This window comes from Ursus americanus, chromosome 24 (genome assembly GCF_024610735.1).
Source record: "Ursus americanus isolate L20-20 chromosome 24, mUrsAme1.1.p, whole genome shotgun sequence".
Lineage (NCBI taxonomy): Eukaryota > Metazoa > Chordata > Mammalia > Carnivora > Ursidae > Ursus > Ursus americanus.
Genome location: NC_142150.1, coordinates 3,601,745 through 3,618,381, shown reverse-complemented (window position 1 = coordinate 3,618,381; position 16,637 = coordinate 3,601,745). Strand labels below are relative to the sequence as shown.

Here is a 16,637-nt window from a genome sequence, read left to right as displayed (position 1 = left end):
CAGTGCAGACATCAGGACGGTGTTTATTTATTTATTTATTTATTAAAGATTTTTTATTTATTTATTTGACAGAGAGAGAGAGACAGCCAGCGAGAGAGGGAACACAAGCAGGGGGAGTGGGAGAGGAAGAAGCAGGCTCTCAGGAGAGGAGCCTGATGTGGGGCTCAATCCCAGAACGCCAGGATCACGCCCTGAGCCGAAGGCATACGCTTAACGACTGAGCCACCCAGGCACCCCCAGGACAGTGTTTAAAATGATCATTCAGATTTCTAAAATCCAGATCTTAATTTATCACTTCATTTTATTTTGGTTTTATTCTGCTACAGTAGATTATAGTAAAATACCATTACTCATGCTCTAAATTAAATCTGCAAAACCTATAAAAATTTTAAAGAAAAAAAAGTAAATATGTTGAAGGAAAAAAAAGTTGGTAAGCAAATATACAGATTAGAATCTGGACAAACTTGAGAAATATCATATATATGGGATTCTAACCCCAAAATTCAATATTTCTTAAGTATACTGGAAGAAATAAATTAACTAAAGAATCGTTAGATCCCAAGGTGATTACAGTGTAAAGACATATTCGACTGCAAGTCAAATTTAATTTTTCATCCCAGATTTTATAAAGAAACACTGATGCTATCTCCAGATAACTGCTCTATTACACTTTGACTCTCCACTTCATTTAAAGTCCATACTTGTAGGTTAAGCAGAGATTCTCAATCTGGGAAGAAAATCTATACAACATATACAGTGCTCGCTTTCACTTCCTAAATGGATATAACAATGTTCCTTTCCACTACTGTCAGCTAGTGACTTCAATATTAATGTGTTCTTATATTAATTATTAAATATCTACTCAGCATTTCAGATGAGCCAGGCACCACCTAGACACTGAGAAAACAAAGCAATAATCTTTGCCTCAAGCTATTTAGAATCTGATAGGAAAAGCCAGACAAGTAAACACAATTAAAATACTATGCTTTAAGGGTAATATTACAGTGCTATGAGACTATACAGGAGAAACAACTAACCCAGCTTGGGAAGGACCAGAAATCATAAAATAGGATAGTGTTCGAGGCAGAGAAAGCAGCATATATAACCACCTAGAAGTGAGAGAGCATTAACATTTGGGGAGTTAAAATCATTCAATAAGACTTGGTCAATGACTGAATATGAGGGATAAGGAAATGTGAACTCCACCAGGACAGGGACTACATCTATTTTGCTCGGCACACAGGTCCTAATTAGCTGAGTGCCTGGCAAGATGTAGACATGATAAACGTTTGTGAAGTGAATAAACTCATTAGGTGGAAAACCTGGGAAGAGATCAAAATACAGTTATGGAGACACAAAGTTCGGTTTTTTGAATGTTGGGTGAAAATGGCCTCTGGGACACCCAGAAGACAGCTCTAGTAGAGGTAACTGGGCCTGTGGGTCTGGAGTTCACGGAAGGGAAGAGCCAGACTACCCGTACAGATTTTACTAACCACATACAGGTAGCCCTGGGAAGAGAATATCGCCCAGGTAGTAGCAGTGATGTAGCACCCTTGGTCCAGACTAGATGAAGGTTTTTCCAAATCTATTAAAATACAACCATTTGTCTCACATTAAACAGAGGGTGCTGAGTAATCACCTAACTAGATCTATTAAGAAGAGATGTTTAGGGGGCGGGCAGAAAAAAAAAAACAACCTGAGGAATGATCAGAAAAGTACTTTTAATACCTTGAATCCACACTTTTCATTCTCCCACATTGCCAATGACCTTTAACTCCCCTTCATATCGGGTATCTCCAACCACCAAGACTGGCTCATGCTGCTTCACAAATTACATCTCAAACCTGATACTCTTCCCTTCTCTAGCTACCATCTCTTTATTCAACACTATCTCTTCCAGTGCTTTTAATCCATGGGCACCCCAACCAGTTCCTACTTTACTATGCTCACTAATGGCCTCTTTGATATACTTCATTCCTTTTCTAGAATTATTTCGTGGTCAATTATTTTAGTTCAATCTGCCACCATATTAATGGAGTATCTTTTCCCGGAGACATTCATTAGTGGTTCTCACCTTGGGGAAATTTTACTCTCGAGGGAACCTCTGGTGATATCTGGAGACATATTTGGTTGTCACAACTGGGAGGTGGGGCCAGGAGGGAGGAGCTTCTGGCATCTCAACTCCATACAATTTATAACCAGGTTAAATCACAAAAGTTCAATAAAATTTCAGGCTTTAAGTGTAAGGTATTCTTTTTCTTCACAAATTAAGACTTCCTGTGGAGGAAAGTTTTTAGATCCACTGCCCTGGAGCCCCAGAGGAGATGCCCAAATCTTTGACATTTTACTCAGGCTCTCCATTCTAGCCAAGACTTTAACGCCAGTAATTGCTCCTATCCAGTCTCTCTTGACACGTCCACACTCCCTCTTCTTCTTTTTTTTTTAAAGATTTTATTTATTTATTTGACAGAGATAGAGACAGCCAGCGAGAGAGAGAACACAAGCAGGGGGAGTGGGAGAGGAAGAAGCAGGCTCATAGCGGAGGAGCCTGATGTGGGGCTCGATCCCAGAACGCCAGGATCACGCCCTGAGCCGAAGGCAGACGCTTAACGACTGAGCCACCCAGGCGCCCCTACACTCCCTCTTCTTTCCCTTTTTCCTCTTAAACATTTTCTATCCCATTAAGGCAAGGACTCTATCTTATTTATCTCTGAATTCAACCCCCTACATCAAGTCAAGCGCCCAACATTGATTACGCACAGTAAATGTTTTCTGAAATATAAAAAATGAGTAACAATAAATAACCTCTTACCAGGGAAGGGAGTCATTGGGAGGGGGATTAAAACATAGTAATTACAAGTGATCAAAAGGTACTAGATACTACCTAATAACTAAAAAATTACATAGCTACTATACTAAACTTACTGTCAATGAACGTCAGACAAATTCATTCATTCTGAGAGAATTCAAAGCTTACGACTATGAAATAATTTTACTCCAGCTCATTCCCATTTTTTCTTAGCAATATTTTTCTAAAGTTTCAAAATTCATGACCTATTCTTGTATTCTAAATGACCCCTCTGTCACCATGTTCTTATTGGTCAAATGGGAGTATGTGACTTTGCTACTTCCTAACACTGCTGTAGGGAGCAATCAGTGCTTACAAATTTTTTTTTTATTTAAGATTTTATTTATTTGACAGAAAGAGACACAGTGAGAGAGGGAACACAAACAGAGGGAGAGGGAGAAGCAGGCCCCCTGCTGAGCAGGGAGCCCAACACAGGGCTCAATCCCAGCACCCTGCGATCATGACCTGAGCCAAAAGCAGACGCTAAACGACTGAGCCAACCAGGCGCCCCCGTGCTTACAAATTTTTAAGTGTTATCAAAGGACAGTGTTTCATAGCATAGTAGGTACTAGTTAGAAACTACCTCTTAATTATTTACTATTCTGAATACTATCTAAAATATCTAGTCATTACAATAGGTCTCGAATATTCTAAAAATACATTAAATACCTAACATAATAGGTATTTTAGAACTTGTTATACAATTTGCCCACTACAGAAGAAAGCTTTCTTTCTCCTACTATCACAACTCATATCCAGTTTTACTGTAGGATTTTTTTTCACTAATTTTTTTCAGGACACTGAAGAAATAAACTGAACAGCTGATGATTATAATAATTATACATACAAACACACATTCTTTTCTTTTCTCCAAATGATCATTTTCCCCACTTACCTTGCCACTAATAATTTCTTCTACTCGCTCTTGGGGTGTCTGTCCAGCTTTCTGTCTCACCAAAACATACACCGAATTCACCTTAGGACAAGACCTCAGCAACTTTTCCAGGAGTACCTTCCCTAGGAAACCGGTAGCTCCCGTGAGGAGGACATTCTTGCCTTCATAGTATTCTGGGATTGAAACCATTCTGATCCTAAGGAAAACACAGCAAATAAACATCAGTTCAAAAATCTATGTTAATTCTTATGTACTAAAAATCTCCTGGTACTGAAATAAATATTTTAAAGGACAGACAAAAATTAAAGTCGAATGTTAACAAAAAGGGGACTTTCACCTTTGGTCCACTGCAGTAAGGTGGAAAGAACAACGAACTGCAAAATTGGCTTCTGATCCCTGTGTTTTCCCCTTGGATCACCTCGGACAAGTCATTCACCTTCTCTGGGCCTGGGCTTCGTTAGTACACTTTGTACTAAATGACTTCTAAAAATTCCTGTTAAATTCTACACACAAATGAATCCTATTTCTCTGTCTCCAAAAGGATTTATAACACCAAATAGAGGTCAACAGCAAGACTCAATTGCCTAGCTTGTATTTCATGGTGAGGTATCATATTCACCTATCATCACCAGTTGGAACAAGAAGAGGTAACACCAAGTCCTTTCTCTTCCATGTCTGTAGTGACAATATATCCAAAAGGTACTTAAATCAACCTTTTAAAAAAGTCACAGAAAGAAATATATGGGCTGACTTATTCTCCCCTGTCCAAGTTCTACTAGAACTGCAGAAAAGATAGTATACTAAGAGAACAAACAAAAGAACCATGATGAATGGAAAAAAAAAAACAAGATGCAGAAGGTTTCGTGCAGTATGTCACTATTCAAAGCTCAAATACATGCAAAACAATGCTCTTTGTTGTTTAGAAATGCACATACATGATAATATTAATGGATGCATGAGAAGGAGTGCAACACAATCAGAAAAAGAGAATAGGAACTTCAATTGTATTTATGTTTTCTTAAAGATAGAAAGTAGATACATGTGTTTTATGTTCAAATTTTTCATAATGATAAAAATAATAAATTCATAACAACCTGAAGATAATAAACAGACCCATTAACAAGCAGAAAGGAGGGAAGGAAGGAAAGTAAGAAGGAAAGTATTTCTAGAAGAAACAGCCAAGACTAAACTGACAGAGAAGCCATAGCAGAAGAAATAGCAACCCAAGCAAAGCAAGCATAGGAAAGGACTTACACGGAGGCAAGAGCTACCCCAAGCCCCTGAACAGAGAATACCAAGCTCAGGATCAAGAAGCTGAATGAAAGGAGAGGGAAATCAAGATCATTAAAGGACTGCTCTCACAACAGCAGAGCCACTCATGACAGCCTTACTTCCTGTACAAACTTGAGCTCCCAGGGCTTAGTATTCAGATCGGCTGAGAAGGACATCCAGCATGGGTGCTAGGAACAAAAGAGGAGTAAGTAGGGCTGCACCTGACATTGCTCCTAACATCCACATATTTTGGTGGGGGAGGTGGAGAATCAGGAGAAAGGAAACTAAAGCAACCAAAAGGAAAAAAGTCTCACAGCACTTCAGCCTCAAAATAAATTTTAGGTCCTAAGCCTATCTGACTAACGTTGGCCCTCAAGACAAATTCACGCAGAACTCTCAATCAGTAATCTCGTTTAGAAGAAAGCTCTTTTAGAGAAAGAGACCTCAAAAAACTGAAAGGAAGCCAGTATGAATCACCAAAATCAATCATGCTGGTCCTTCATAAATATGAATAGATAACCAAGGATTACCAGATATTTAAGAAATACCTAACAAAATTAAGAAGGACCAAAATGAAAAGCAACAGAATTAACCACAAAGGAAACGAAGGTAATAAAAATTTTACAGAGAATTTAAATTCTAACAGAAATTCTTCAAGCCAGTCACAAGAATATTGCATCCATAAAATAAACAAACTACTATAAAAAAACAACAGAAGAATAAGAAAGCATGTGAAAATCAGAAATTCAGATGTACAGAGAAAATCCAATAAATACATCAACTATTAAAATTAAGTGAATTTAAAAAGGTCACTAAGTACAAGGTTTATACAGAAAAAAAGCAAATGTATTTCTATACATCAGCAACACAGAAAATGAAGTAACAACAACAACAAAAAAACTATAGCACTTATCACACCATCCAAAACACTATCGAAAATAGCCAGTATTGATGAGGACACAGAAAAACTGGAACCCACGTACACTGCTTATGGGAATGTAAAATGGTTCTGCTGCTGTGGGAAAGGCTGGTAGTGCCTTAAAAAGTTAAACACAGAATTATATGACCTTGTAATTCCTCTCCTAGGTATATACCCCAAAAAACCTGCCGACAGGTACTCAAACAAGTACATGTACATGCCTGTTTATAGCAACACCGTTTGCAACAGCCGAACTATACAAATAGCTCAAAATGTCCATCAACAGATAAATGGATAAACAAATTACGGCATACACCTACAACGAAATAGTATTCAGCCATAAAAAGGAACGAAGAACTGACACACACTACACTAGGGGAATGAACTTCAAAAACATACTAACTGAAATAAGCCAGATACAAAACATCACATACTGCATTGATTTCATGTATAGAAATATCCAGAATAAATCAATCCATAGAGACAGAATGCAGATTGGTGGTGGCTGGCAGGGGCTGAGGGGTGGGCAGAGTGGGTAGTGAAGAGAAACTGCTTAAGGAGTTTTACTCTGCAGTGATGGAAATGTTTTGGACCTAGACGGAAGTGGTGGCTGCACAACACCGTGAATGTACTAAATGTCACTGAATTCTTCACTTTAAAATGGTTAGGAGCACCTGGGTGGCTCAGTCGGTTAAGCGTCTGCCTTGGGCTCAGGTCAAAATCCCAGAGTCCCTGGGTGGAGCTCCAGGTCAGACTCCCTGCTCAGTAGGGAGTCTGCTTCTCCCTTTGCCCCTCACCCCACTTTCATGTTTTCTCTTCCTCTCTCAAATAAATAAATAAATAAATAAATTCTTTTAAAAAAAGAAAAATAAAATAAATAAAATGGTTAATATACAGACGCCTGGGTGGCTCAGGCATTTAAGCATCTGCCTCAGCTCAGGATCCAGTCCCGCATCAGGCTCCCTGCTCTGGGAAGCCTGCTTCTCCCTCTGTCTGCTGCTCCCCCTGCTTGTGCTCTCTCTCTCTGACAAATAAGTAAATAAAATCTTTAAAAAAATAAAGTAATTAATATATTGTATAAATTTTACCTCAATAAATTATGTGTTTTAAACTACCAAAAGTTAGAAATAAATCTGAGGGGCGCCTGGGTGGCGCAGTCGTTAAGCGTCTGCCTTCGGCTCAGGGCGTGATCCGGGTGTTATGGGATCGAGCCCCACAACAGGCTCCTCCGCTATGAGCCTGCTTCTTCCTCTCCCACTCCCCCTGCTTGTGTTCCCTCTCTCGCTGGCTGTCTCTCTCTCTCTGTCAAATAAATAAATAAATAAAATCTTTTTTTAAAAAAGAGAAAGAAATCTGAAAGATATCTGAGACCTCTCTTCTGAAAACTACAGAACACTGAGAGAAATTAAACAATACCTAAATAAATAGATATACAATGTACATTCCTGGATTAGAAGACATCTTCATACAATGTCAGCTCACCATCCTTAGATTCAGTACAATCCCCAACAAACTCTAAGTTATTTTACATGTGGATGGAAACTAAGATTCTAAAATGTTATGGAAATAGAAGGGACAAGAATAGCCAAGACAAGCACTAAGAACAACAAAGCTGGAGAAATTCATTACCATATAACAAGATGTATTATAGAGCTACAGGAATGTGTTTTTGGAGCAAAGATAGAATAGTGCAGTCAATTCATTATCCTTACATAAAATGAATCCTGACTTCTCCCACATGCCACACACAAAAATGAATTCTAGACAGACTACACCACCTAAATGTGAAAGGTAAAATAATTACATATCTAGAGGATGACGGAGAACATCTCCATGATCTTGGGGTGGCAAACATTTATTAAACAGGACACAAGAAGTGCTAAGCAGAAAAGAAAAATACTGATTAACTGAAAGACACTAAAATTAAGTTCATCCCACAATACTATTAATAAAGAGAAAAGGCAAATTAGAGTAAAAGATACTTGTAGTATGTATACTAACAACTGATTACTATCTAGAATATATAAAGAACTAAAACTCAATAAGGAGAAGAGATAAACCAACAGAAAAATGGGAAAGGCCTGAGGGAAGCATAAAGGAGAATATCCGAACGGCAATACCAAAGAATATCCAAATAACCTATAAGCACATGAAAAGGGGCTCACCTTCATTAGTTTTCAAGTTAAAATCACAATGTGATCCCACTATACTGTCCCCAATAGGGCTAAAATGAAAAAGACAGACAACACATAGTACTGATAAGGATGCAGAGAAACTGGAACTCTTCACCTACTGCTAGAGGAAGCACAGACAGGTTTTTAACACTTCGTAAAAGTGGTATTACCTACTGGGGCTGAACACTTAACATATCATATGACTTAGCAGTTCCACTCCTAATTATATACCCAACATATATGAGTACATATGCTCACCAAAAAATTCATAAACAAGTATGTTTATAGGAGCACTGTTCCTATTGGCCCCAAATGTATATTATATTCATACAATGGAATATTTAAAAACAACGAAATGAAGGAACAATCACTACATACGACATGCTTGGGGCTCAGAAAGAGAATACTGAGCCAAAGAGGCCAGACACACAAAGTGTATACTATATAGTGTCATTTACATGAAGTTCAAAAACAGGCGAAACTCATCAGTTAAAAGTCAGAACAATGGTTATCTTGCAAAGAAGTAGTGACCAGAAGAGGTGTGAGGCAGGCTTCTGGGCTACTGGTAAGACTTCCTGAATGTATGCTATACACCAATAAAAATTTTCCTTTAAAAAATAAAAACATCATGTGACCACATGTCTTGGCTTACCTGGAAAAAACTGGTTTATACATGCTATCCCAACTTAAGTTTCAGTAGAGCCCTCTGAAGTGTTTCAGTCTGCACAATAAGTTATATGGTTACTCTAGTTATAACCAGCTTCAGGTCTAAATAAGACTATTTCAAGATTTTAGTGACCAAGAGCCTAATTAAAACAAATAGCGCATTTAAACTTATAATGTTAATAACTTCATAGAAGAGATACGAAGAAAACTGTGCATCAACATACCTAACAAATCTGGTAGGTATCAATAACAATTATATGCTACTTACATGTTAACCACAGTGTACTGAGACATGACCTAAAACAAGTCATCTGATTCTCTAAGCTTCATTTCTTTCATATGTAAGAGTTTATTCAATAAATATTTATTAAGCACCGACTAGATACCAAACACAATAAAGTTTTCCACAAGTGTACATATGCATTTAAAACAGAAAAAAATATAAGGCAGTTTTTCCTTTAATAACTTAGGATTTACAGCCTGAATATATGATTGGCTCAACCCCAAACTAACAAACTACATTACTTTCTTCCCTCATCTACAAAGACAACTTCCCTCTAAAGCCTAAACAGCAAATCTGTTAACACCAAACAGCACAAAATTTTTACCAAACTTAATTCTTTCTCCGCAAGCTTAGCAACATAAAGGCTGCTTGCTAAGATGGTTGAAGAATGAAACTGCTTCTTACCAGTTTCAGGTAACCAGCCCAAAGCTATTTACATGTGATTTACATGGTTTTCTTCAGGGAAGAAAGAATAGAATTCCCACAAGTACCCCACTTTATCACAATGCCACCAAAAATTTTACAGGCACTAAGTATTTTTAAACTCTGTATCTAGGTATTCTTGATTCCCCCCATCCACCAATACATTTATTTCACCCTAATTTAATGGCAAAGCCAAAACAAATGAGAATTCTTTCAAGGCAAGTCCGGACTTGTCACATCTTCCACATAGTCCTGCCAATGTAGCCAGAAGCTACGAGAAAGACAGAAGCCAGGAAAGAAAATGCTGCCAATCCTTCTAGAGCATGCTGTTCTAATTCCTGTTGTGTGATTCTACTACATAGCAAGATATCTAAAGCTCCTGTCATCTGCTGAAAAGTAGCTGCAGCACTGCAATACTGAGGAAAAACAGCAGCATTACCATTCCTGTGTGCTGGGCTGGAAGAGCTATGAAATGTGATTCATATTTATTTTTACTGTTCTTGAGCTGCCTTTTAGAAAACATCACTTAACAGTAGCAGCTGAGTATTTTCTTCAAAAAATACCTATCTTACAGAACTAGAACAAATACTAAAATTTGTATGGAACCACAAAAGACCCTCAATAAGCCAAAACAATCTTGAGAAAGAAGAACAAAGCTAGAAGTATCACAATCACAGATTTTAGGACACACTACAAAGCTGTAGTAATCAAAACAGTATGGTACTGGCACAAAAACAGACACGTAGATTAATGCAACAGAACAGAGCTCAGAAATAAACCCATGCTTATATGGTCTATTAATCTATAACAAAGAAAGCAAGAATATACAATGGGTAAAAGACAGTTTCTTCAACAAATGGTGTTGGGAAACTGGACAGCTACATGCAAAAGAAACTAGACCAGTTTATTAACACCATACACAAAACTAAACTCAAAACAGATTAACAACCTAAATGTGAAACCTGAAACCATAAAACTCCTAGAAGAAAACACAGGCAGTAGTAATCTCTTTGACTTCAGCCTTAGGAGTGAGTGTTTTTCTACCTGTTTCCTCAGGTAAGGGAAACAAAAGCAAAAATGAACTACTGAGACTATGCCAAAATAAAAAGCTTTTGCATAGCAAAAGAAACCCATCAATAAAATGAAAAGGCAACCTACTGAATGGGAGAAGATACTTGCAAATAATATATCCAAAATATATAAAGAACTTATACAACTCAACACCAAAACCCACAAATAATCGATTAAAATAGGCAGAAGACCTGAATAGATATTTCTCCAACAAAGACATACAGATGACCAACAGGCACGTGAAAAGATGCCCAACATCACAAATTATCAGGGAAATGCAAATCAAAGCCACAATAACGTATCACCTCATACCTGTCAGAATGATTAGTATCAAAAAGACAAAAAATAATGATGTTGGTGAGGATGTGGAGAAAAAGGAACCCTCCTGCACAGCTGACGGGAATGTAAATTGGTGCAACCACTGTGGAAAACAGCATGGAGGGTCCTTGAAAAATTAAAAACACAATTACCCTACGATTCGGTAATTCCACTACTGACTATTAACCCAAAGAAAACAAAAACACTAATTCAAAAAGATATGCACTCCTATATTCACTGCAGCATTATTTACAATAGCCAAGATACGGAAGCAACCTAAGTCTCCATAGATGAACGGGTAAAGAAGATATATATAGATATACAGATATACAGATATACAGATATATAGATACACACACAGTGGACATTACTCAACATAAAAAAAAATGAAATCTTGGCATTTGGGACAACAAAGATGGACCTAGAGAGTATTATGCTAAGTGAAATGAGTCAGACAGAGAAAGACAAATACCATATGATTTCGCTCATATGTGAAATCTAAAAAACAGAACAAATGAATAAACAAAAAGTAGAAACAGACCCATAAATACAGAAAAAGACTAGTGGTTGCCAGAGAAGAGGGGCAGGGGAATAGGCAAATATGGGTGAAGGAGAGTGAGAGGTGGAGGCTTCCAGTCATGGAAGAGTAAGTCACAGGGATGAAAGGTACAGCATAAAGAATTTAGTCAATGGTAGTATAATAGAGTTATATGGTGACAGCTGGTGGCTACACTTGTGGTGAGCACAGTATAACATACATACTTGTTGCATCACTATGTTGTACACCTGAAGCTAATGTAACATTGTGTGTAAACTATACTTGAAATTAAAAAAAAAAAAAATACCTCCTCTTATGGTTCCAAAGTTAAAGAGGCAAAAAGCTTTTAAAAGACCGGTAAAAATGCTGGGCACCAAATATCACTATTATTTTCAAGGTTTTCTTGCTAACGTGGGTTTTTCCAGTGGTCTTACGTTATGCATTTATATTAAGAAAACATATTATAAACGTACTTAAATGGAGATACATTTACTCACTTCCTATATTCACTGACTTCAAGTCCAGATGCTGCCACTTTGAAGCCAGGAGATCCTAAGATAAAATTACTACTCTGAACCTGTTTCCTTATCTGTAAAAAGAGGACATGCAATAGGTCTTAAGGGCAAAAAGAGCCTGAAATGGCCACAAATGCAGAATAGCACTCACTAGGTCAATGCGAACTGCCCCTTTGTAACACAACTATACTCTCATAATAAATGTCCTAATATTGGGTAAGACCAATCATCTTCTTTCAATTAGTTTTAGAAACTTAGTTAAGATGAATGAGGAAAGACCAGGTCCTCCCTCTCCCATTTGAACTTTTTTTTTTTTAAGAGTTCTCTCAAATAGATAAAGCTATCAAAGTGAGAGACTGGGGTATTACAATAACAAGAAAAGAACAAAAAATCTAGCAAAGAAAAAAAGGCAGCTCTTCAGTACCAAGAAATGGGGATTCCTTTCCCTGTATTAGAGCTAAAAACTTACTACAATTAAAACTCTTAATACTCTTGTCAACTAGTTGTTTCAGACACTTGCTAAGCAGAAAGACAATCGTGAACAAGTATGTGGAGAGTTGGGCATGGTGGGAGGAAGGAATTAAGAGGCAATTCCAAAGGCTTGAAGCCAAGTTTTACAGAAGACTCACCTGTGACGAGAAAAATAAATAACAAAGCGAAGAAAGGAAAAGGAAAATCTATTAAGCACAAAAAATCGTATATCTCATGCTTTCAGATACAATCTCCTACAAGTCTCTTTAATAATCTACTTGCGTTAGGTTGCTCAGCACACCTATGGGCAGAGCCAAATTTGAACCAATATCTTCAAACTAAATCCCACAGTTTGGGGGGGGTTGTGTGTGGGGGGGGTTGTGGGGTGTGGGGGATAAAGTTTCTACTTGTCCTGTCAGTTGAGGTAAAGGCATCAATCAACTCAATGGATAAGGACTGAGTGCACAGCACTGGAAGAGAAGTTCAGAGAAAGTGAAAAGTTTGGAAAAGATAGTCTTGAAGGTGCATTTCTGAACGGGGCCTTCTTGGCACATAAGAGACAAAAATCTGCTTCACAGAAATTTTAACATATGAAATAAGGCAAATTCTTAAAATTCCACATCATTTCACAATAAGAGTCGAGAGGCCTACCTAGCAACAAAGAACAGAAATGTAACTATTTACTGGTTCAGGTAGACTCTTAAACAATTAAAATTTAAAGGCAATTAGATTTTACCAGGACTTCCATTGGGCCATTTCCAGAGGCAGCCAACAAAGAGAGAGAGCAGAAGAGGTCTACGGTCAAACAGAACTTGACTCAAAGACCGTTTAGTTGGGCTTAATTATTGTCAGTATCAGTCTGAATAAAAAGACATTATCCTCAGGTTAAGAAATACGCACTTATCAAAGGTTAGTGGACTTATTTCCAACTCTGCTCCACCCAACCCACTGAAAGACCTTACCTAGACAGAATCATTCATTGGAATGTTAGAAATAAAAAACCCAGATCAAGAGAGGCAGTAAGGGTGGAAGACAAGAAGCTCTGGGGTCTTGCTTAAGCTAAGTAACAAATTCAAACATATTTCTACAAATGCCTATACCAAAGTAATCCTAAGAATCACTGAATTTTGAAAACATGTATGGTATGTAACTGTGAAAAATAGAAATGTTGTGAGGGAGAGTGGCACGGATCAGAATATATACCTTAAAATATGTCACTTTGGCATATGGATTACTTTCAGCTAAAGGCAATTGAGATTTAACAGATGCAGAAAGAAGTCTTCCCCGAGCCTCCCCTACCTGACTAAAAGCAGGAACTTTTGAGAAATGAGGACTGCCGTAATGAGGACTCTGGGGGAGTTTTATGGCCAAGGAGATGATGTAAATAAAGGTAGCACTGAGATGAGTCTGCACAACAAACCTTACTAAAATAACCCCTATCTTCTGTTACTTTCCCCATATACTTAACTTCCTACAATTTACTGCTTCTAGAAGCCCAAACTCCTTTTCCTTTGTCTAGCCACTTCTCCATATTTTTTTTGCATTTTTAATTGACTTTATTTTTTAAATTGTTTTTTATTTTACTTCCAGTATATTTAATATACAGTGTTATATTAGTTTCAGGTGTACAACACTGTGATTCAAGAATTCTATACATTACTCAGTGCTCATTGTTAGTGTACTCCTTAATTCCCATCACCTATTTCACCCAACCTCCCACCCATCACTTCATAATTTATCATTCTTTGTTAATATGGTATATAAGCTTTCAAGTCTTACCACCTCTCTGTGGGTTTTCATGTCTTTCCTGTGACATGAAAACCCTAGTGCACATAAAAAAAGTGTGTGTATATACCATACACACACACACAGACACACACCCATTTCCTCCTGTTAATCTGTCTTTTGTCAGTTCAATTAGCAGGCACCAGTCACTGAACCTAAGAGGGTAGAAGGCAAGTGTTTCCTTCCCCAGATAAGGAAACTAAATCTCTAGTGAACCCATTTTCAGTACTGTATGAAATCAGGCCCCACTATAAACTGTTTCCTGCTAAATAACGTAGGCCCTTTGTGGAAACAAGCCTTTCATATAACCTCATGCCATGACACAGAAGGAACCCTTGGGCTCGGAGTCTAGCAGGGGTGGGCTAGAATCCAGATACACCCATTTATCTTGGGGGTGAACTTACTTACCTATTTAGTTCTTTGGTTTTCTCATCTCTGAAATACAGATAGCATACCCAACTACCTCTTCACTTCATATCATTTTTGTGAGGATAAATGTAATACACAAAAGACTGGACACATAATTACATTTTTACAGTTTTAAATAGTTCCATAAGAGCCCTTTCCAAATTCAGGAATCACAGTTGATTTAAGGCAGGCTGCCTGGAATCCAAACTTTGAGAAACACTGCCTAACCCATTTTCAAGGTAAAATGGAAGAAATAATAGGCAGGGATTTAAAAAAATCTTTAAATCTAACCTTTAGAACATAATACCTGTCCAGCTCAGGGAATGAAGAACTTTAACCTAAAGACCCCACCCATGCTACTGCACTATTAGGGAGAAAAACCCTGGCAGAGCTCTCAGAGACCTGACTTCGCTAGCAATGTGGGATGTATAGAATAGTCTGCTGCCTTAAATCTGGGCTTTTATCATTCGGTAGATGAGTTTCTGAGACACCCACCTGCTCAAAAAGCTGCAGTTAATTCCCTATTCTCCTACTATGAGTCTAAACCAGAGGATGGCAACCTATTGCCCCAGAGCCAAATCTCTCCTAATTCCATTTTTTATAAATAAAATTTTGTTGGAACACAGCAACATCCAACCTTATGAATTACCCATACTTGCTTTTATACTTCAACAGCAGAGCTGAGTACTCGCAACAGAGACTTTATGGCCCACAAAGCCTAAAATATTTACTGTCTACCTCTTAACAGAAAGTTAAAAACCTAAATGTCCACCAACAGGTAACTGAGCAAACAAAGTGGTATATTATTATAATGGCATACTCTGCGTCTAAAAAAAGAATGAGGTGGTTCAACATATTTATTCTGATATGCAATAGCATTCATGATAAATCTTAAAACTCAAGAAAGTAATATGCCATATGATACACCAACTTTTACGAAAAAGGAATGGAAAGAAGTATGCACATGCTTATAAATACATAGATCACTTCTGGCAAAAAAAGCCAAAACATTGGTAATGATGGTGACATCTGAGAGGGAGAACTCGACAAATGAATAGAGACGATGAGCATTTACTTTTCACTACCTATCCTTCTGTGCATTTTTAAATTATGTACTATGTGCGTGTGTTATATATTTTTAAAACATTTTTTATAAAATAGAAAAGTCAGAGGGTACCAAAAAAATATTTGAAAGCACAAATTTTCCTCTCAACTAGCCAGTCCCCACTATATTTTGTCTTCTAACTATTTACAAACTCATTTTCATCTGTTAGAAAAAAGTTTGACAATTTTTTTTTTTTTGAGCAACACAAGCGGGAGGGAAGGTTTATTAAAGCAAAAAGTATACTCTCAAAATATGAGAGTGAGCAAGAGAAAGAGACAGACAGAGGCAGGGAGACAAAGACAGAGAGACAGACAGTAGGTTGCACCTGACAAATCTTTTTTAAAGTGAAAATAAAAGGGTAGCGTAAAGAAAAAAACAAAGGCTATTATCTTTCTTCTGCTAATCTTTATCACTTACATTTACATTCCATTTCTTTATTAGATGGAAAAATCTATTAGATTAAAAACCAGATGATAACTATGAAACTGCTGAAGAACAAGACTCAAACAGGCTAGATTTCAAGAATGAAATGTGAGAAATTCATTCGCCCTTCAAATAATGCTGACCTTGGGATTAGATGCCCCTCTCTTCCACCTCCTGAGAGATCGCCTACGTTCACCACGTCCACTAAGTAGCGAAGTACACAGAACTACCAAATACAGTTCTGCAGTGAAGTCTAGGCTTGTTCTACCTGTATATGTTTCTTTCTGCATCAGCAATTTTAACACAAACTGTAAAATCTGACAAATCTTTATTTGTAAGGACTTAGTTCTGTGTTTTAGCAGTTATAAATTTATTTAGGGCAACTAAGCACTGAATATGAAAGTCTCAAGTTAATGTCTAACCATTCAATTCACTTTCCTATAAATCTCCACCACTTAATGCTGTACCTAGAAGTAGGGTCCATTTAGCTGTCTTTCTCTTAAAATTCGGCTCCTCTGTGCCT

The 16,637-nt window shown here is 37.4% G+C and overlaps 1 protein-coding gene across 3 annotated transcripts in view; it reads right to left on the bottom strand.

Moving 5' to 3' along the window:
* FAR1 (fatty acyl-CoA reductase 1) overlaps window positions 1-16,637 on the bottom strand; it is a 65,771-nt gene that overhangs the window by 31,971 nt on the left and 17,163 nt on the right. For 2 of the 3 annotated variants that reach the window (XM_045796532.2, XM_087855292.1), the window contains one exon: window positions 3,744-3,939. In XM_045796532.2, coding sequence (XP_045652488.1) covers window positions 3,744-3,932 — 189 coding nt within the window. In that variant the 5' untranslated portion in view covers window positions 3,933-3,939. Of the gene's footprint in view, window positions 1-3,743; window positions 3,940-4,080; window positions 4,322-16,637 lie in introns of those variants that run through there. The other variant, XM_087855293.1, reaches the window with a different exon arrangement.